Source organism: Mobula birostris, chromosome 8 (assembly GCF_030028105.1).
Source record: "Mobula birostris isolate sMobBir1 chromosome 8, sMobBir1.hap1, whole genome shotgun sequence".
Lineage (NCBI taxonomy): Eukaryota > Metazoa > Chordata > Chondrichthyes > Myliobatiformes > Myliobatidae > Mobula > Mobula birostris.
The window spans coordinates 90,645,546-90,668,681 of record NC_092377.1 but is presented as its reverse complement, the minus strand read 5'-3'; the positions used below and the strand labels follow the sequence as shown (position 1 = coordinate 90,668,681).

Genomic DNA, 23,136 nt, shown 5'->3' with positions numbered 1-23,136 from the left:
TGCCTAAACTAATAACACACAAACAATTGTACTACTTCTCATCAATAGTGGGTACACCATTTAAACAATCAGTCTAGGTTCAAACAAGTATGTGAACCTCTGGGATAATGCTTTTACAAAAGTTATTTGGAGTCACGTGTTCCAATCAATGAGATAATATTGGAGATGTGGGTTGTAGAGGTGCCCTACCTGATTTTTTAAAAGAAAAAAAGGCACACAAAGTAATGTTACTGACAGAGCCTGCTCTTAACAAAGATCTGTTTATGTGTGCCATGTTTTGATCAAAACAACTTTCAGAGAACCTTGTGAGAAGAATTGTAGAGATGCATGAAGCTGGAAAAGGATACAAAAGCACTTTGAAAGACATGAGTCCATGTTAAGAGAAATTATCAACAAATTGAGGAAATCCAGTAACGTTGCTACTCTTCCTCAGAGTGGGCATCCTGCAAAGTTTACACCAAGAGCACAACGTGCAATATTGAAGGAGGTGAAAAAGAACCCAAGGGGAAACACCTACAGAAATCTCTAGAACTTGTTAAAGTCTCTGTTTATGTGACCACTATAAGAAAAACACTGAGCAAGAATTGTGTTCATGGAAGGAGATCGTGGAGGAAGCAACTGCTCTCCAAAAAAAAAATACTGCTGCACATCTCACATTTGCAAAAGACCACCTGGATGTTCTACAACGCTTCTGGGGTATTGTTCTGTGGACAATTGAGACAAAAATTGAACTTTTTGGCGGAAATGCACACTGCTATGTTTGGAGGAAAAAGGGCACTACACACCAATACCAAAACCTCGTCCCAACAATGTATGCATGGTGGAAGGAGATCATGAGTTGGAGCTGCTTTGCCTCAGGACTTGAGCAGCTTGCAATCGTTGAGGAAACAATGAATTCAAAATTTTATCAAGACATTTTACAGGAGAATGTCAGTACGTCACCTGAAGCTGGATAATGCAACAAGACAATGATCCGGAACACAAGAATAAATCAACAAAGGAATGGTTTAAAAAGAAGAAAACTTGTGTTTTGGAATGGCCAAGTCAGAGTCCAGACCTTAACCCAATTGAGATGCTGTGGCATGATTTGAAGAGGGTTGTACATGCAAGGTATCCCAGAAATATTGATGAACTGAAGCAGTTTTGTATGGAGGAATGGTCCAAAATTCGTCATCGCTGTTGATCAGCAGTTACAGAAAACGTTTGGTAGAGTCTGTTGCTGCTAAAGTAGGTTCTGCCAGTTAGTAAATTCATGGGTTCACATGCTTTTTCCAGCCTGAACTGTGAATGATTAAACAATGTGCTCAATAAAGCCTAGAAAAGTACAATTGCTTGTGCGTTATTAGTTTAGGCAGATTGTGTTAGTCTATTATTGTGACTGAACTGAAGGTCGGACACATTTTATGAGTAGTTAATGCAGAAAACCAAGTAATTGCAAAGGGTTCACAAACTTTTTCTTGTGACTGTACAGTTGATTTGATTTTATCTTCCTTATAGCAGTATGACTTTTTTTTCTTACAATCAGGAACAATACCATTATTTTTCCTGATGAATACACCACACCATTTTTTCTAATTCTTTAAGTATTTTACAGCCTGCAGTGTTTACAGTCCTGAATTTTGTAGTAAACCTCTTAATTTTTACCATGCCTAAGTCCTTCAAAAACATGATGTTCTCCAGGTCCTCTGTTTTATAACCAACACTATATTGCTGAACAAAACAGTTTAATTCATTTTAATGGTAGAGTGAAAGAAAATCTTGTTCATCTTTTTAGATTATTGGTGTCATCAGTGCCTTTCCTCACCTTATACTTTCTTCTAGTCTCTTTTCTAGTTCTATTTTTCAACACTGTTTGTTTCTTGTGGATGGCTTTGTCTTTGTTCAGTGTTTATTTATTAAGTTAAATAATCTAACTTAAATAATCTAATTGTAGCTCAATCACATTTAAGTCCTACATATACTTTCCATGCTCCAGTTTAACCTCATTGCCTTATTTAGGTAGAAAATTGCTTTATATCCACTGGTCACCTCTATCTAATATGTTAACTGCAAACATACCTTATTCTTCCATTTAACTGAATTTTCCATTCACCACAATGCTGGTTTTCTATTCCAGATGTACTTTTTGAAGTTGGGGTCTGTTCTATTTACATTGTACAATCAAAGTCCTCTCTTTGCTGATCAAATTGGCTTGTATAACCCTTGCATTCCATCCCCTTCAGTTCTTCCTTGTAAATACTAGCCAGCATAGACCAGCTCAGTACAGATCAAATATTGGTGTAGGCTTCTTATAAATGAATTTGTCACCTATTTGAGTCTGAAGAAAAAACTTGGGAAAAGTTTTGAATTATGAATTGATTATAAAGAGGTCTTAATATTTTTTCAATGGCCTTGTTTTATTTTGGTCCTCTCCTTTAACCATAGTACTAAATGAATTCTTGGTTAATCTATACCAGAACTACTTTGAATCTGGTAAATTGACCTAGATGTTGCTGGTGGAATCAGTGCCGTACAGTCTTGTGTAGGAGCTAGCATTGCTGAGTAGTGTGGGATTTTATTTACTTTTCCCTTTGGAGAAAAGTTGGTAGCAGTCTGCCAGGCCACAATGTGACCATAATTCAACATTATCCCTGCTGACAGTGTTTGTGCTGGAAGGTAACTTGGGCTCCCACAACCTATCTGTATGATGAACTACGGCCCAATGTATATATTGCACATGATGGTGGGGGTTTCTGAGACGGAGCTCAAATCTTTTAAGCTGATGGGTAGAACTAGAGCAGAAGGGTTTTTTGGTGGAGGGTCTGGAGACAAGAGACAGTGTTTCCTCCCACAAATTGTTCTCTCCACCTCTAGCACTGCAAGTGCGGAAAAGACAGTTGACTCAGTGAAAGTACACAGGCAGCTTATCTGTTTTCATAGTTTTGATTTTTCAACATCCCTTACAGCATGTGATTGCAATGAATGGTCAGGAAATTTTAGATTCCCTCAGTACAGTAGACAAATGGGGGTATATCTGAAAATTATATGAATCACCCAGAATTACTACCACTGTTCTTTTTCCTTAGTTGGTTCCATATTGTACACTTGTACTTGAATGGTGTTTGCATACACTGCTTTTGTTTTTACATATGAGTGTCTACGATAAATGAAAACTGACCTCTTTTGCAGAACTGCAAATCATTATGCAACATCACCTCAACTGAGTAAACCCTGCAACAGCCACTTGATTACCCATGCTTTCTCATTTCTTCAGGTTATGCCTTTCCCCAGCCAGCTGGTATACAACAGAGTCGGAAAATGTGGAAGCCGGACAGTGGTGCAGCTGTTGAGGGTTCTAGCAGAGAGAAACCATTTCAGCCTCATAAATTCAGACATACACAACAAAACCAGGCTAAATAAAAATGAACAGGTAAGCTACATGTTTCCCAAGTTCCCATGTTCTGAAGAAAAATCCCCTTGACCATGATAATCCACGATAATTATCAGTTTACATCTCCTACAACCTCTGCAGTTAGGTGAGTGACAAGGTGTCGGGAACTGAACACTGGTAACCAGTAAGAGCTCTGTCTTTCAGATAATGTCGGAATTTGTTGTAAAGTTTTCCGACGTAGTTTGTTAGCTCTCTCTCCTAAACAACATGCTGCATATTGTCGATTTAAAACTGACAATCCTTGGTTTGATTTAAAACTGCTGATAAATCAGCTGATGTCAGGACCTGCTGACTCCTGCTTACAGAGAGTATCTGAAAGTATTTGCAGCTAGCTGACTTTGAGATCCTTGAGACTGCAGGCTCCAACTACGGCAGTTTATCTATATTCTGAAGCTTTAATGATGATCAGATCTGGTGCGTTTCTAGGAATGCATTGTCAGCAGTTTCCAAAGGCTCAAGGACATTGGACAGAATTTTATGTTTATAAATGAAGATATGATTTCAACCTTTCCCACGAACGTTACTAATTGCTGCGCTTCCTTACAACTCCAGATGCAATATGTTGAAATCTTTACAGCCGGGGGAGTGGGAAACGGAGAAACTTATTTCTGGTCACTAAACCAAAATGTGCAAGGATATTGGCTATTGGTTACTCACCACAGTGCATTTGATTCATTGAGGTAGAAAATGGTTGTAAATTGTAAGATTTGAGCCAAATATAAAGTTTGTAATTAAATAATTGTTCATGATTAAGCACAGCTAAAACCTGGAGGGAAATGTATGAACTATTAAATAAAACAAAATTTATGAACAAAATGTATGAACTATTAAATAAAACAAAATTTAAGAACATCTCCAGATTCCCAGCATCTTCTATCTCTCTTGCATCCACATTTAAGAACATGCCTAAATATACTGGGAAATACCAGCAGTTTCGCACAAAATGCCACTACTTTTTTTTTGTCAAATTCAAGATTTCCTGAAAATGGAAGTCCTTATTCTACCTGGCACTTCACTTCACCAGCTTCTACCCTTGCCAGTGTCCACTGTTGGATTCCTCATGGCATCTAGCAGCGGAGTGCAGTGCAGTTCCTTGGGCATTACATAGGGAAACGTATTTGCTTAGATTGAACCAGATTAGAATGAGCAAGTTCATTGATCTGAACAAAAGGATTCAGCTGAAAGGGACTAAGGTAATTTTTGGAATTACTCGTGTTTGCTTTAATGTTTTAAGTTGTTTAAAATGATTTTGTATTATAAAAGTGTAGTGCTTAAAAATTTTTTACAGCTAGTCATTAGTTCTGAATAGTTTCAAAATATAGTCAAATGCTTCTCAGCATAGGGGAAATATTTAAACTCCTTAACAAACGTTTTGGTTTGCTTGCCTGGGTCAGTCAGCTGTCAATTTTTTTTCACAAACCGTTTTGACTGGATCCATCTCCCACTTTCCCTTGACCCTGCATGGGTCCTCTGTTTAGGTTTAGGACAAACTTAGACAAGAAGTTGGCACCAACAGATCTGGTTAAGGAGGGGCTACTATTAGCCTAAGACTGAATGCAAGTTCTAGCTTACTATTCTTTGTGTGCATCCTTAATATTGGAGAGCAGTACAAAAGGTGTTGTGTTTTCCATGTGCTTGGGAGTAACAATAATTAATTGGTGGATTGTCAGCTTCAAAGCAGAGAGTTTTTAAACAGGGCACCTAATTGCTTGTTTCCTGCCTTGGAGGAAAGAATCAGATGTAAGATGAGCTTTGGAACCAGAATTCACACAGGCGGCCTTGGAGTAATTTTTGTAAACTTAGCTGAAATCTGTTGATTTCTGAAGTATGATTGATAGAAAAAATTAAAATTTGCCAAATGTGAATTTTTTAAGTTGTCTTTGGAAACCAATGACAAAACTTGTTTATCCATTTCTGACCCTTCCGTGTAGAAGAGAGTGTGGTTCTATATTGAAGACCAAGCTACTTGTAGTGTCAGAGCAAGTCAGATCTGGAACAGGGTGTAATTGGCCAGGTAACCTGCAGTAGCAGAGCACCCAAAGGCACTTGACAGGGTTGCTACACCACACAGTGTTCTGGAGATAACTGAAAGTTTACTCAAAAACTCGGGTGTAAGGATCAGTTTAATGGAGGAAAGCAGTGAAATTTGGGGAAATTGTCGAACTTGATGCATTGGTCTCAAAGCATAGCAACAAGTGGTAGAACAATTAATTGTAGAGGAGAGGTAACCCAACATTAGCATAGTTAGCTAAGTTATGAACTGGAAAAGAGTGCAAAGATTAGGGAGACAAGATGATATATTTGTAAATGCATGTGCTTTTGTTCATAAAATCAAGGTATTGCTTATCCAGAAGCCAGTGTAGATCTGGTCACATGAGGTGATGAGTGAATAGCATGCATGTTAGAATATGCAAGGCAGAGTTTTGACCCATCAAAATCCAAACTAGGCTTTGCTAAACAGGAAATGTTGCTCACTAGGTCTGTCAACAGTACTTTATGTGCCTTCATCACTTTGATTTTTGAGAGTAGATTATTTTGATGGCAACTTCTATATTTGAATCTTCTTGATTTTTGTGGGCATTACTTACCTGGGCAGCTTCCAAAATTGTTAAGGCAGAGGAGAGAAGGGTTAGCAATAGCCACTGAAGTGGACGCTAGAAAAGCTAAGCTGTGCGGTGATCAAGTTATCAAGGAGTGCAACTGAGGAAAGGGCTGGATCTCATTCAGAGGGTTAGTTTGGAGTAGCCTTTAGGAATTCAGGAAATAAAATAAAGTTGAGAGTTCAGATCTAGGAAATGATTAGGTATCTAGGTCAATAGCCCAGGAAAAGCAAGGGAAGTACCATCAAACGATAAGCTCCTCTTACTTATAGCTGTATTCCCAATGTGTTTCTGACAATCTGACAGTGATTGCTACCCTTGGACAAGTTACCATAGCACTTGGTGAGGAGCTGGATGTTGTCTGTTTGTCAGATTCATAATTTTCTTTTGAATTTTGCAGATGGAATTAATAAATAACATCAGCATTGGAGAACAACCTTACCTGTATACACGGCATGTCCATTTCCTCAACTTTACAAGGTAAAAAAAAAGCCAACTGATTTTAAAAAATATTTGGCAGTTACGTAGTCTTCCCTTAATAATACTGCATCTTTTCGCAACTAAATTCCACAAATGACTTGGAACAGTTGGTATCATGAAAGTGTCAGCTTTGGCAAGCTAAGTAGTTTCCTTTCCTCTGAGTTTGAAATGCGTGCATTCAAGATTTGTTTCAGGAATTGGCAACATAATCTAGAGACACCCTTAAGTGCATTCATGCTACTCGCTACAGCCATTTTATGTTATAGGCTGTCACACTCAAGCTGTTCTGTGTGAAGTTTCACTCAGATACACTATTGCATTTACTACTGTCTTGTATTTACAGCCCTAAATTTTGATTTCCACCACCTTTTCCTCTTCTATAAAATTAGCCTTAGTCTGTTTGATCTTGGAAGTACTAATTGTTCCTTTTCATGCTGTGAAACTTATTTTGTACCTTTTTCTGTATTTCTTTAATACAGTTCAGGGATTGTGAACAATCTCCACAGTATTCCAGGCTCTGTACAGCAAAAATATCCATTGTATGCTCAACTTGCCTTGGTTTTGCAGAATTTTCTGACAAGTGGGTTATAAAGCTGTGGAATATCTGGTTTCTAATGCAACAAGGTGCTTTGAGGAGGAGAATTGAGGGATACAGGGTGTACAAAGCAGTCTCAAAGAGACAAACAGTAAGTGTCAATTTGTGCCATTGGCTTGGAGCCGGCATCTTCATTGGTTGAGAAAAGGAAGAATAGTGGGAAGATGGACACCAAGGTAGAAATGGGATGGAATCATGGGAGGGAGAAAGGTGATAGGATGTTTCTTTTTAAGATTGTAGGAGAGAAACGTTCATTTTCCGTGTAATTGTTTCATTTCATCTTTGTTGTTTCTCTTCTTACTATAAGGTGTGTAAAGCCTATGGAAAAGTTGTAGTTTTTTGATAATGCCAGTAATGAAAATGTTAGTTTTAAGGGGAGATTTTTCTTTTTTTTTAAAAGACCCTTTCATTATACTGAGATAGTAAATCACATCAGGAGAAAATCTATTGCAGCCCATTAATTAGAAACAAAGGCCCAACTTTTAAAGATTATTAAGCATGATGAATCCTTGGAGTAAAATTTAATTTGATAATGACCTATTGCATCTCTCCCTCCAACCTAAGTGAAAGGCTGAACCAAAGGCACCACTTCTTCCCGGGGGTCTCACTTTCACCATTGAAAGTGTCCTGTGCTGAAAATCTCAGCAGAACCTGAGTGATTGAAAGAGGCCACCTGCTGAAGCAAATGCCAGAAGAATCCAGCTGCCAGTTCAGCAAATGGCAATAAATTCTGTTGATCAGCACTTTCTGGCCTGAGGTGAAATTAATTAGCAGCACTTCTGTTGGCACAGTCAGCTGGTTGACTAGCCTGACTTGTTTTATAATTGTATAAATTACAATGAGATTAGAAGGACAATATAACTCTCTGTACATCTTTAAATAATCTCTTTAAGAAGGCAGAAAACTTCTCACTGGAGTGATGATGTGGCCTCTGAGCACACAGGATTTTGGGTTGCTGTTCTGGAGTGGAGCTCACATCCATGACCCACTGACTCAGACATGAGCATGCTACCAATGAGCCAAAAGAATGAAGCAGTTTCAGTTCCATAATTCTGTATAGTGTTTATGAAATTGTGGCTGGAAATGTTACTGCTACTTCAAACTCTGACCTTAATAATTGTTCATTGTAAAAATTATGTGTTAAATATTTAGAGCTGAGCAAGTATTTATTATCACTTTGTTCTTAAGTGGTATTTCAAAGTATAATGTATGTCATGCCTTAGAAGCCCATGGAGAGAGACTGTTTTCTGCAGCTGTGTCACCTTGGAATTCTTTCAACAAGGACTTCTCATCAGACCACCATTTGTTGTACAGAGATATAAATCTCAAACACAATTTTAAAATTTCTTGCCAAAAATATGAAAGATTTGGAATACATTGCCTGAAATGATAGCAGGAAAAGATTTAATTATAGTCTTCAGAAGGAAATTGGATAAATATTTTGGCAATGAAAAATGTGCCATGCCATGGCAACAGGATGGCACAGTGAGCCAAACAACATTCTACTGTACTCTGATTCCAAAAACTATGGACATTTGCATCCTATTAGTATTTTTCTTGCTGAACTGCTAATTGGTATACGTTTGCAGCATGTAAGAAACTGCACTGCAATTCAAAATAAATTCATTATCAATTACGTACAGTACATGTCACCATATATCTCGAGATTCATTTCCTTGCAGGCTTTCACAGCGGAACAGAAAAATACAGTAGGATCAGTGGAAAAACTACACACAAAGGCTGACTGACAATCAATGTGCAAAAGACAAACTGCAAATACAAAAAAAATCGATAAATAAGTAATGCTGAGAACATAAGTTATAGAGTCCTTGAAAGTGAGTCCACAATGAGTCCCTTTTATCCCCATGGTCCACTCTGACCAACAGATTTCTCCTTTTTCAGCCCTTTTCCTCTTGAACTTATCATCTCCCAGCTTCTTAATTTATTTCCCCCCTCCCCCACCCACCTTCCCCTTCACCTGATTTCACCTATTATCTACCAGCTTGTAGTCCTCCCCCTCCCCCAATCCTTTTTCTTCCCCTTTCATTTCTAGTCCTTATGTAGGGTATTGGCCCAAAATGTTGACTCTGTATTTCTCTGTTTATGCTACCTGACCTGCTGAGTTCCTCCAGCATTTTGTTCGTGTTGCTTTAGATTTTCAGCATCTGTAGAATTTCTTGTGTTTACAGTGGATATTTTTTCTTGCAATTGAATGCACATTTTGAATTTTGCTGACATTTAAGACTTGTACCATAAGGCATTGTAAATTTTAAGTTGGTGCTATTGATTATGATGCACTTATTTCTGATTTTAGGTTTGGTTTGGAGCAGCCTGTACATATCAACATAATCAGGGATCCAATTAATCGGTTCGTGTCAAACTATTTCTTCCGACGTTTTGGAGATTGGCGATCTGAACAAAATCATCAAATCCGAACACCAGGGATGAAAGATGAAGAGCGATACCTGGTAAATTTCCTCCTGAAACAGAATTTTCTTACCTGCTTTGCTTCTGTAGCAGCTAACCATGTGGATAGATTCATATTTTGAGTGGAATTATCTGCAATAGCAAAAATTATAACCTGATTTTTGAAGGCAGTGAAAGATGAAAGCATGCAGGTTATGGAGCTACAGCACTTTTCACAGCCCTGGGAGCTCCCAAGGGGCTTTAGTACTTTAAACAAAGTGCTTTCAGTGTGCAGTCAGTGAAGGACATGTAGCAGCCAAACGGCACTTAGTTTTGTCCACAAGCTGTGGTGATAAGTAATCTGTTTTGGGAAATGGATTGTTGGATAAGTATTCATCATCATCATCATTAGGTGCCGTGCTCAGTTTGAGCTTTGACTGCCATGGCCCACACTCTCCTGTTTCGGGTCAAGTGGATCAATTCATTGGTATTCATTTCCAGTTCTCTGGCTGCTGTCTCCATCATTTGTTTTTGTCTTCCTCTTGCTTTCTTCCCTTCAATCTTTCCCATAATTACAGTGCATTCTAACTCCTCTTTCCTAATCACATGTCCAATGAAGTTACGTTGCCTTTTCATGATCTTATGCATTATTTCTCTTTTTGTGTTTGCTCTGTTCATGACATCCTCGTTAGATATTTGTTTTGTCCATGATATTCTTTGCATCCTCCTCAAAAACCACATTTCTGCTGCTACATTTCGTTTCCTCATGTTACTAGATATTGTCCAACATTCTGAGCCATATAATAACATAACTGGATAAACATAACATTTCAGTACTCTGAGGCGGGTTGTCATGCCTAGTTTAGTATTGGTCAGTATACTCTTCATTCTCATAAAAGTGTCTTTTGCCATCTCTATTCTTCTTTTGATGTCCAAGTCGCACCTGCCATCTGATGTCACCCAGCTTCCTAAGTAGCAAAGGTTCTTTACTTGTTTTATGTCTTCCCCGTTTATTCTCAGCCTGCAGATAGGATTCTCCTTCTTTTTGGATATCACCATACATTCTGTCTTTTTGCAATTGATAGACCCATTTTTGCACTTTCTTCAACAATTATATCAGTTAAGTTTTGTAGTTCTTCCTCCGTACTTGCAATTAACACAGTGTCATCTGCATATCTGAAATTATTGATGTGTTCACTGCCAACTTTGATTCCCAAGATGTGTCTTATTTTTTGTAATATTGTTTCACTGTACACATTAAATAAATCAGGGGAGAAAACACACCCTTGTCTAATGCCTCTCTTGATTTTCATAAACTGACTCAATTTTCCATCTATTCTTACAGCGGCAGTTTGTTCCCAGTACAGATTTCTGATTAGGCGGAGGTCTTTCGAATCTAGATCTAGAGTTTTCTGTAATATTTCAAATAGCTTATTGTGTTTCACTTTATCAAATGCTTTTGTGTAGTCAATAAAAAATCAAACAATTCTTTTTGCACTTGAATAGCTCGTTCTGATAGTATCCTTAACATCAGTATTGTGTTTCTTGTACCTTTGTCTTTCACAAAACCACATTGTTCTTTGCCTATTTCAGCTTGTATCTTACTTTTAGCTCTTAACAAAGATAAGTTATTAGGCTAGTCATTTGGAGAAATCAGCTGATTAGTGTCATGGGATCTTTTACCTACATAAGAGAAAGTAGATGGGGCTTCTGTCTTACCTGAAAACTTGCACTAGTAGTTTAGCTTTCCTTTTGTACTCTGTTGGAGTGTGAGTCTTGATGTATGGACTCACAATTTTCCTGTGGAATTTAAACTTGAATCGTGCCTCATTCCTTGCCACGTTTAAATTCTCCATATAGGTGTAGACTCTAATAGCAGTCCATCTAATTACCAGGTTTATACGAATGGGAAGGTATTCAAATAACCAGGCTTTCCACTTTGGTTCTTCAGACCTTAAAACACCTTGGGTTTTTTTTGCACCAGTTCTAAGTGAACAGTGTGTGTCCCAACATAGGACCATAGGAGCAGAATTAGGCCATTCAACCCATCGAATCTGCTCTGTCATTGCATCATGGCTGATCCCAAATTCCACTCAACCCCATACACCTGCCTTCTCGCCATATCATTTGATGCCCTGACCAATCAGGAAACGATCAACTTCTGCCTTAAATATACCCACAGATGTAGCTTCCACCTCAGTCTTTGGCAGAGCATTCCACAGATTCACTACTCTCTGGCTAAAAAAATTCCTTCTTACCTCTGTTCTAAAAGGTCACCCGGCAATTTGAGGCTGTGTCCTCTAGTTCTGTATATCTCCACCAGAGGAAACATCCTCTCCACATCCACCTTATTTGGTCCTTTCGACATTTTGTAGGTTTCAGTGAGATCTCCATGCATTCTTCTAAGTTCCAATGAGTACACGCCCAAAGCTACCAAACCCTGGAATTGACAGTGAGTTGATAAATGTGGAATCAGTTCAGAGTTGATGTGAGTGAAGCTACCCATGCTGGTTCAGGAATGGTTGAACTGTAATAACTGCTCTCTAAGCTGGCAGTGTGATACCCAAGGCTCCTGTACTCCCTGCCCTATGGTAGAAGCAAAAACAGAGGATAGTCTGGATGATGATTGATTGACTCTTTCTTGTGGCGAACTGCTTGTAAGTGTGCTCAATGGTGGGGGGGGCTACATTCACATTCTAAAATCAGTTTTGTGATTCCAAGTACACGCTCAAATTTTTCCCGCTTCTCTTCACAGCATTAGCCTTTAATTTGTAGTACTATCGTCTGAAATTCCTTTTACTTTCTTGTTCTTGACAAAATTCCTAAATAGATATCTGTTAAAATTAAAGTAGGGTCATTTAAGATTATTGAGTCTCTGTGGAAGGCTGTGTATTCAGAAGGTCAAGTGACATTTTCAAAATTCCGTCTATAAATTTGTTTAAGGATATCAGCAAAAATGGATAAGTATCTGATAAAGCTTCAGTGCAGAGAACTGTGAGCTAATTTAATGGCAGAACTATCTCAAGGATTTGAATGGCCTCAAGCTGAATACAAGACCCTTTATTATAATTCTGGCAATCCAGTGATTCGCAGAGGTTCAGCAGTGCCTCTTCCTTTGTAATCATTGCAGATATGGGATGACAATGTGGATTTCCTCTGGGCGCTCTGCTTTTCTCCCACCTTCCAAATGCTTCTGGGTTAGTTGGTCACATGGATGTAAATAGGCTGGAAGGGCCTGTTACTGTGCTGTATCTCTAAATAAAATGCCTCTCTTGTTAGAAGGATCAAATTCCTCTGCAGAGAGTTGAACTCGTAGTATAAGCTGACACTTTGCTAATTCATTAAACTAGCTTTACAGGAGAAGAGAACTTCAAAGGGAAGATGGGAAACAATCAGCTGGTAAAGGGGAATTGAAGAGCAGAAAATTGTGAAAATATTAAGTAAATGCACTGTGTCAGAATGTTGACAGCATTTTCAGCAAGGTACATTAATTCAAGATATATAAATATAAGTGAATTGGTTATGGTTTCATTCTGATTGAATCTTGTTTGCAGGGTGACAAAAGAGGGGAACTAAATATTCTCAGGTTTTTAGCGTTTCAGGTTTAACATTTCAGGCAACAAGGAAAAGGAAGGCACTAGTACATAATGTGGAGGTCAGTGCAGATATGAGAACTTACATTGGCTCAATAGATAATGATGTGCAATTAGAATAATTTTGGGTCAAACTTAAAAACAGCAAATAGAGAACAGTGAGATTATTTATAGGTCACCAAGTAGTAGCTGTAATGGAGGGTGTAAAATAAATCAAAAATTAGAGGTCCATATAATGTTTAATACTGTAATCATGGGAGACCTTTAACCTGCAAATATATTTGTCCTAATGAAGATGAAGATGATTTCTTGGAATATACACTGCATGCTTTTCTAGATCATTATATTGAAGAATCATTTGTAGAAAAGGATATTTTGGATTTTTGTTTTATGTGATAAGGTTTATCTACCTAGAGCATTGTAGTGGCTGATTCTATCATTCAAAATAGGAAATTGAGAAATTTCTGGAAATTAAGGAATAGTGATTGTGTGTGAATTTGGCATTGAAGTCAATCTGCCTTGATTGTGATGAATGGCAGAGCAGGCTTAAAGGACTGGATGGGCTTCTGCTCCTATTTCTTGTGTTCAGAGGACAATACAGAGCGACAGTGCTCTGCTGTGTCATCCCCTATCATTGAAGCTTAATGGCTGTATTGCAGATTTATGCACATAATTATACTGCCTTTTTCTAGCGAAATTGCCTTGCTTTGATAGGGAAAAGCTTCTGTAGCTGTTGTCATAAGTTCCATTTCCTCTGCTCTATAAATAGACTTTTCTGAGTAAATTAACTCAGTTTATGTACAATCAATTTGTTTCCTGTGAGTGAAGTTATATGCACACCCCAGGTCACAACTCATTGGTTTACTGTATAGTCAGTAGGCACTCTGTTCAAGTATGGGCAATATATTGCCAGTGATGCCCACATCCTTTGAACAAATAATTTTTTAAAAATTGTATATTTTACTTACCTTGATTTGAATGCTTTTCAAGACAGAAAGATAAGTTGCTGTGGATCCCATTCTCATCTATCATCTGTTCATTTTAAATCATAAATAATTATGAAAAAAGATTCACAAAATCTGTAATTCTCAACTATTTAAATCTTCCAGACATTAAAGTCAATATCAATGTTTACTTAAACAGTTACATTTATATGATGCCAATGTAAAACCCGTTTCGTTATTGCAAAGTAGTCACAGTTTTAGCCAGAGTCTAGAGAAGCCTCAAGTTAAGGACACCAAAGCTTTGAAGAAGCTGAGACTGTGTGAGAAACATGGAGAAGTGCACTCCTGGCATTAGAGAATTCAAAGGAGATATTTCATGGAGGAGTTCAAAATTAAGTGCGGGGGTTGGGGTGTAAGGGATCTCATTGAAACCTACTCCGTATTAAAATGTCTGGATAGAGTGGACATAGAGAGGATGTTTTCAACACAGTCTCATAATAGAAGGACGTCACTTTGGAACAGAGATTAGGAGGAATCCCTTTACCCAGAGAGTGGCGATTCGATGGAATTCATTGCCATAGTTAGCTGTGGAGGCCAAGTCATTGGGTATATTTAAAGTGGAGAGTAGTAGATTCTTGATTAGTAAGAGTGTCAAAAGTGTATGGGGAGAAGACCGGAGAATTGGATTGGGGAGGAAAGAGTCTGGGCCACTGAACCACACTGCAGAATATGGTGGCTTCTTTGTTGTAATTATTCACTGAATAATTCTAGGATTTAAAAACAGTTGTATTTGCTTGAATTTAGAAGACTAAAGAAGTTTGATTTGATAGGCATATTTAGATTGCAGAGGAACCCAAGCTGGTTACATACACAGTGTGGTATCTAAAATTTCTACCAAAGTTGAAATGGTTGTTTAAATCTGTTCCTATGGGTTTATGGGTCTTATCATGAATGATTTTGATCATTAAGAAGAAACTGTGTTGCTAACAGTGTTGCATTACATATCACTATGATTTAGAATGCAGTACCCTGAATCAGTTATTTAAAACAGATGGAAGGGAAAAATTTACAGTCTCTGAGGAAAGAGCAAGAAAACGGGATCAGTTTGATAGTTGTATGCAAGGGCTACCACTGAGGCAAAAAGACAACACTATTGTCCTGCAGTGTGTAGTTAAATGATTCTACATTGTTTTATCTTTAATCTTTTCTCCTTGTACTGCAGGATATCAATGACTGCATTTTAGAAAATTACCCTGAATGCAACAATCCCAGAGTATTCTACATTATCCCTTATTTTTGTGGGCAGCATCCCAAATGCAGGTGAGATAAACTTAGTATTATTTTGAAGTAACTGAGGTAGTGGACAGTTGAATGTCTATAGGTGTCATTTGTTTTCAGAAGAAAATGTATAAAGTGCCTTGTAAGTTATGAGTATCTTAAATTCATGAAGTTAACAACTTTGATCTAGTCGGAAGTGTTTGAAGAACAGAAAACTGAAATGGACAGAATGTTATTCCATTGGGATCTAAACTGATGATTTTGTGAAAGATCAGGAGCCCAAAATGGACATTCCCTCATGATACTAAGATAAGCAATACTGTAAATCATGTAGATGGAAGCATAGAATTATGAAGCTGGAAAAATAAGATTGTGAAAGAACCAAACCGGAAATAGAGACCACACATGTTTTCTAAAGGATAATCTTTTAAAAAAGCAAATCTAATGAAACTTGGGTCCCAAAAAAGTAGATTGTTAAAATGGCATCGATAATGAAGCTGCTGTCCTTAGCATCCATGTAGCCTTGTACAGGAGTGTGTAGAAGGAATCCCACAGCCATAGAAAACCCTTGACCATTATGAGTAGTTTTGCGGACTAGATTATAAGAAACGTGGGTTAAAGTTTGAAGAGGTGTTTCACAAACTGCGGTTATAATCTCTAGCATTTTAGACACTCAGTAAAGATTTAATTGAGGCTCAAGGTTTTGAAAGTCTTTGTAAGGATAGATAGAAACAATTGCCTGGTCAATAGGATATTTAGGACCTGGAAACATAGCCTAAAAATTTAAACCAATCCATAGCAGGGATAGGATTGGAAGTAAAAACAGAAAATCCTGCAAAAACTAAGTGGGTCAGATATTATTTGTATAAAGTGTTTTGGGTCCAGGACCATTCATCAGAACTGAAAGCAAAACAAGTTAGTCAAGGTAGCAGAGAGATGGGGGTAGGTGATAAGTGGAAGAGAAGGAATTTCTTTGATAGATCAAAATAATGGGGCAATCACAGTAAGTTAAGTCGCTTTGTCTATGTAGTGCAGGGGTTCCCAAATGTTTTTTATGCCATGGACCTCTACCATTAACCGAGGAGTCCATAGACCCCAGGTTGGGAACTTCTGGTGTAATATGATGCTGGTGTTAAGTCCTGTAAACAACAGTGGAGATGTAATGTTTCTGAGCTTGTGCTGGGCCTTGTAAGAGTGCAGGAAGCCACAAACAAGTCAGAATAGGACAGAGAATCAAAGTGGCAGAGAACAGGAAGCTCTGGGTCCCCTCTAAGGACTGAGAAAAAGGTGTTCTACAATGTGCTCACCCAATCTTTAGTTTCGTCGATGTAGAGCAATGAGGTCCCATTGTGGACACCCAGTACAGTCCAGTGGATTGGAAGAACATTGTTAGGAGGGGAAGAGGTAATAGAACAGTGTTGCACTCTATGTAATTGCTTGGGAACGTGCCAAACAGCAGGGAGCCGTAAGCAGTGGTGGAAGTGCAGACGAGGGAGTCGTCCTTTCAAAATGCTGAAAAGGCAGGGAAATATTTTTCTGGTAGTGGAATCTTATGGGGAAGCAGCAGGTGCTAGTTCAGGATTGACAATAGAAACCACTTCACGACACTCAATGGACTCTTGGTAGGAAAAAGGAGAGTCAGTTAAATCCTATTGTGGGACATGTAGTGGGAATAGGTGTTGATTATTACAATAGCTCAACCAAGAAGGGCAAAATATGCTGACTGTGGAGTCAGCATGTTGTCATTGTAGCAACACGCACCAAATGCTGGTGGAACGCAGCAGGCCAGGCAGCATCTATAGGAAGAAGTACCACCAGCATTTGGTGTGTGTTGCTTGAATTTCCAGCATCTGCAGATTTTCTCATGTTCTCACTGTGACTTGTTTTCTTCCAGTTCCTCTCTTTTCTCAAAGATGTATGGGTTTCTGGATTATTTGGCCATTGTAGATGGCTCCTGGAGTAGTAGAATCTGGGTAGAATCTGTTGATTAGAGTGTTGGAACAACTCAATGGCATGATTTTAGGATTAATGTAAACGGGTGCTCATGATCATCACAGACAGTGACCAAAAGGGCCTGTTTCCTTGCTATATAACTTTGATCTATTAAAGATCTATGACCTCCAACTGTACTAATTTTGTCATCTAAATTGGCATTCCTTTATAGAAAATGTGCCAACCCATAGATTTCCAGGAAAATACAAAACTTTTCACCTGGAAAAAAAGTAATGATGGGAACATGGGTAGTATAGCTGTTTGCACTTCTTGTTCTGTTTGTTAATTACAATGACTCAATTTTCAAATATAGTACCTGGGTTACTAACTATTTGTGCTTTGATTCAATCTTCTGACTTGCTTTTATAGAGACCCAGGGGAATGGGCTCTACAGAGAGCCAAAGAGAACATGAATGAGAATTACCTGCTTGTAGGAATTCTAGAAGAGCTGGAAGATGTACTGCTTTTACTGGAGCGATTGTTACCTCATTACTTCAAAGATGCTAGCACTCTTTATCACAGTGCAGGTAATTTTGTCACACTTTCTATCTAATACATCTTGTTAAGTCACTTCATTCCCTCACAAGTTTTTAGTTGAGTTTCTGTGACCACATAGAACTAGCTCAGTACCATTTCTATAAGCTCCAAATGTTGCAAATGCAGAGACCAGCTTTTTAGTAATTGGATGTTTCACTTATCAACCAGAGAATGAATAAATTGTGGATTTGTTTACTCTTGGGAAGAATACGTAACATATTTAAACATATCAACTGAAACTCAAAGGTAATGGTTTTCAATAGTGAGAATTGGTGAAATACTGAGCCAGATAGTTGGTTTGATTGTAGTATTTAGTAAGCCGGACGTGGATACCCAGAGCCCAAAAATGGAAATGAAAATAAATGGCAAGTTTATTTATGTGACATTTCCAGCCAAGGAAAATTGAAGCTAATTGTAGAATGTATTGTTTGAGCAGTGGACAATCGTTATTCTACTTCACCTTCAGGTTAAACCAAGTTGTTAATAATAATCTGATTCTACATAGCACCTTCAGCACTGTAACCTACAAGTTTTTTTGGTATCACATTGCTGTTCACAGGAGCATAAACTAGACAAAGGCTGATACCTGGTGTTGAAGCAAATACTAAGCAACATAATGAAATCTGTCTCAGTGGTGAGCAGAACGGGAGATGAAGAGGTTAGAGTTCTTGGAAAAACAATTCTAATATTTTAATAGGAAGCTCTGAATTTGGTAGGTTGTGAGAATTCCTCTTCAACAACATTCACATTTTCACAATTAGTTATTTTGAAAGTTTTGTAATGCAAGAATTGACTGGAATAGCTCCAACCTAGTTTTAGTTTCCAGCTTTCAGAACAACTTAATTAAAATTGCTGTGTCCACAGTGACAAGATTCTTTTATCAGCTTTCACCCCTTCACAGTTCCCTTCTGTTTCAAATTGTAAAAGCCAAAGTTTGTATCATGTATTTTGATGCATAATTCTGGGGCAGTGTATCTTCAATTTGACACTCACTTAAGTGAGTTTATAATCAAATAAAGTATCTGTTTAGTCATGAATCATTGCACATTGACTCTCATGAGAGTTCTTGTACATGAAGCAGTTCTTGTTCTTGTTCTAAATGCTATGTAAAGGTTACAAGATAACATCTAGTAATTATAATGCCATTAGTTTCAAGATAATTGCGGAGAAGGATAAGTCTGGTCTTCAGTTTGAGATTCTAAATTGGAGAAAGGCTAATTTTGATGGTATCAGAAAGGATTTGGCAAGTCTGGATTGGGACAGATTGTCTTCTATCAAAGGTGTACTCTGTAGGTGGCAGGCCTTCAGAAGTCAAATTTTGAGAGCGGAGAGTTTATATGTTCCTGTCAGAATAAAAAGCAAGGATTACAGTTTTAGGGAAGCTTGGTTTTTGAGAGATATTGAAAAAGCAAGAATAGGTGGGTAGGAACAAATGAGGTACTTGAGTTTGAAAAATGCAGGAGAATACTTAAGCAAATCAGGAGGGCTAAAAGAAGGCATGAGGTGGCTCTAACAGACAGGGTGAAGGAAAATCCTAAGGACTTCTACAGATATATTAAAAGCAAAAGAGCAAGGAGTGGTGAAATGTGCATGGAGTCAAAAGAGATGGGGGAGATCATAAATTGAATTTTGCATCTGTATCTACTCGAGACTGGTACAAAATCTCTCAAAGTGAGGCAAAGCAGCAGTGAGATGATAGACCCTATACAGATGACGGAGGAGGAGATGTTTGATGTCTTGATGCAAATTAGGATGGGTTAATCCCCAGGGCCTGACATGGTGCTCCCTCAGGCCTTTAAGGAGGCTAATGCAGAATTTGCAGGTAACCTAGCAAAGATATTTAAAAGATCCTTAGCCACGGATGAGGTGCCAGAGGATCAGAGGATAGTTATTGTTCCTTGTTTTAAAAAGGCTCTAAAAATAAACCAGGAAAATATAGGCTGGTGAGCCTATACATCAGTAGTGGAAAATTTACTGGAATACGTTCTAAGGGACTGGATATATAAATATTTGGATAGACAGGGGCTGGTTAGGGATAGACAACATGGCTTTGTGCATGTTAAGTCATGTCTTACCAAATTTAGAGTTTTTCGAGGAAGTTACCAGGAAAGTTTGGTGAAGGCAAAGCAGTGGATGCAGTCTACAGGACTATGATAAGGTCCCACAAGGGTGATTTGCCAAGAAGGTTCAGTCGCTTGTCATTCAAGATGAGTTAGTAATTTGGATTACATAAACATTGGCTTCGCGGAAAAAGCCATGGAGAGGTTGTTGATGGTTGTCTCTAACTGGGGTCCTGTGGATAGTGGAGTGCCACAGGGATCAGTGCAGGGTCCATTGTTGTTTGTCATCTTTATCGATGATCTGGATGATAATGTGGTAAACTGTATCAGCAAATTTGCAGATGACACCAAGACTGGTGGTGTAGTGGACAACGAGGAAGGCTATCAAAGCTTGCAGAAGGATGTGGACCAGCTGGAAAAAGGGGCTGAAAAATGACAGATGGGATTTAATGCAGTAAGGTGCTGCACTTTGGGAGGACTACCAGGGTAGGTCTTACACAGTGAGTGGTAGGGTGCTGAGGAGTGTGGGAGAACAGAGGATTAGTTCCATAATTCCTTGTCATTGGCATGAGGTAGGTAGAGTTGCAAAGAAAGCTATTGGCATGTTGGCCATCATAAGTTAATGTATTGAATACAGAAGTTTGGGATGTTATGTAAAAGTTGTATAAGACATTGGTGAGGCCTAATTTGGAGTATCGTGTGTAGTTTTGGTCACTCAGCTACAGGAAAGATGTAAATAAAATTGAAAGACTGCAGAGAAAATTTCCAAGGATGTTGCCGGGACTTAGGTTTTTGGGAAAAATTGAAAAGGTTAGAACTTTATTCCCTGAAACATAGAAGACTGAGGGAAGATTTGATTGAGATATAAAAAAATTATGAGGGGTATAGATAGGGTAAATGTGAGCAGACTTTTTCTACCAAGGTTGGATGAGACTAGAACTAGAGGTCATGGGTTAAGAGTGAAAAGTGAAATGTTTAAGGAGAACATGGGGGGGGGGTCTTCACTTAGGAGCAGGGGTTCCTAACCTGGGGTCCAGGCAGATAACTAGTTTGGCACAGACTAGATGGGCTGAATGGCCTGTTTCTATACTGTTGTGCTCTATGATTTTGTAGACACAGTCCAGGTTGGTAGTTGTGCCTGAGGAGAACGTGTGTTAATAGTGCTGGGAAGAAGGCAAGTTTATATTGTCTCCTGCTAAAAAATTAAATAGTACTTCTAATAACTCTCTATCAGAGCACGCCACAGATAGAATGTTTAATTTTCCACTTTTTTAAGTCCAGGAGAGCTTGTAACGTGCTTAACATGAGCCACAGTGATGTATCTGTTTGACAGTATGGCATTGGTACAGTACCAACTAATATATGTATAAAGTTGGTGTGCCCACTCAGAAGCAAATGCTTTCTTTCAAATGTTATATTTACAATGGAGATAGAGAAATTCATCAGCAATGCCAAATGTAAAATTTATTTGAAAGCACTCATTGAAAAGTGACAAGGCCTTGGGGGAACTAGATGACATATTATGTTGGAAGGACTTGTAGCAGAACACCAATAAATCCTGCATTTTGGGGCCATTCCCATACTCAGATATTTCAAACAATTTTACTCTACACGTTTAACATTTTGCACATTTTTAATGAAGTTTTCAGTGAACGTGAAGAGTTTAAAGAAAGCACAGAAATTAGGACCAGTGAATTTAAGCTTGTATTATAGGGAGTGTTCCTAAAGTCTCTGGCTGGAGCTTGGGTCCAGATCTTGAGCCGGGATCCAAGGTGCGTGTTTGGACACACACCCAACCCATGCTCTGAGTAACATATGGCTGACCTTGCCAACACTTGAAGAGTAAGTTTGTATTGATAAGGGTAATAAGTAAGATCCAAGTGCCAAACCATTGGGATTTCTTTTATTGTATTGTACATTAGGATGTATTAAAAGTACAGATAAAGTTGATGTAGATTGTTTAAAAAAAGTGATTACCAACCCAAAGCCTACAGAACTCAGAAGTGTAGTTAAAATCTTAAATAGCTTTCTCCCACCAATGGCATAATGGAATAGTTTGAGCGAATATAAGTGGGTTGAGATCAGTTGCAGCTTTAAGAGAGTGGGTTAATGATACTGAAAGTTTTAAATTTCCAGTGCCTTATTTTGCTTTTATGCTGTTATATCCTCTAGTTCATGATTCCCATTACTGAAAACATCTCAACATCCATCCTGTCAGGCCCCTGTAGAGCACAGAACAGTACACCTTAGCATGGGCTCTTTGACCTATAATGTAATGCTAATGTACGTAAACCTACTCCACAATTAAAACATCTCTTCTCTCTTACACAGCCAATAACACTCCATTTTCCTTAGATCTATATGCCTATCGAAGAGTTACTTTAAATGCTCCTATTGTATTAGCCTCTACCATCCTTCCCTGCAGAGCATTCTAGGCACCCACCACCCCCTTTTTTTTTTAAAAAAAAAGACACTTGCCTCTGACATCGCCCCTAAACTTTCCTCCACTCACCTTAAATCGGGTTCCCAGCCTTTTTTATGTCATGGGCCCTACCAATAACTGAGGGATCGATGGACCCCAGTTTGGGACCCCCTGCCTTAAATGGATGACCTCTAGCCATTGCCACCCTGGAAAAAGGTGCTAACTGCCCATTCTATCTATGCTGCTGAATGGATTATACACCTCGATCAAATTGCCTCTCATTCTCCTTCCCTCCAAAGAAACGCCAAGCTCACTCATTCTTCATAAGACAAGCAGCATCCTGGTAAGTTTCCTCTGCACCCTCTCTAAAGCTTCCACATCTTTCCTATAATGAGGGGACCAGAAATGAATACAATGCTCTTAAGTGTGGTCTAACCAGAATTTTATAGAGTGCAACAGTACCTTGTGGCTCTTGAACTCAATCCCCCAACTAATGAAGGCCAGCACACCATGTGGTGTGAAAATAACCTACCGGAACCTTCTTTAGCTGTTGCTTACTGAAACCTCCTGAACCAAAGCCAAAACAATGATAGCAACAAAACCTTACCTTTTCTGACCTATGCCATCTCCTCTGTTCAGCCATTGCAACAGTGGGCCAATATTTCATGGAGGCCTGAGGTTTTTTGGCCCAAGAATTTGCAGAATTTCTTGTGTTTATGATCGCCTTCTTTGTGAAGCCATTTTTTCTTAAATATCTGCTCTCACTCCAATAACTTAGGCCATTTACTACTCCTCTTCA

At 38.5% G+C, this 23,136-nt stretch overlaps 1 protein-coding gene across 3 annotated transcripts in view; it reads left to right on the top strand.

Moving 5' to 3' along the window:
• Positions 1-23,136, top strand: part of usta (uronyl 2-sulfotransferase a) — an 80,798-nt gene that overhangs the window by 38,496 nt on the left and 19,166 nt on the right. For all 3 annotated transcript variants that reach the window (XR_011886873.1, XM_072265639.1, XM_072265640.1), the window contains exons 3-7: positions 3,254-3,409; positions 6,431-6,510; positions 9,420-9,573; positions 15,271-15,368; positions 17,688-17,845. Coding sequence is in view for 2 of the 3 variants with exons in the window: in XM_072265639.1 (XP_072121740.1) it covers positions 3,254-3,409; positions 6,431-6,510; positions 9,420-9,573; positions 15,271-15,368; positions 17,688-17,845 (646 nt within the window). In the remaining variant the exon portion in view is untranslated. The remainder of the gene's footprint in view (positions 1-3,253; positions 3,410-6,430; positions 6,511-9,419; positions 9,574-15,270; positions 15,369-17,687; positions 17,846-23,136) is intronic.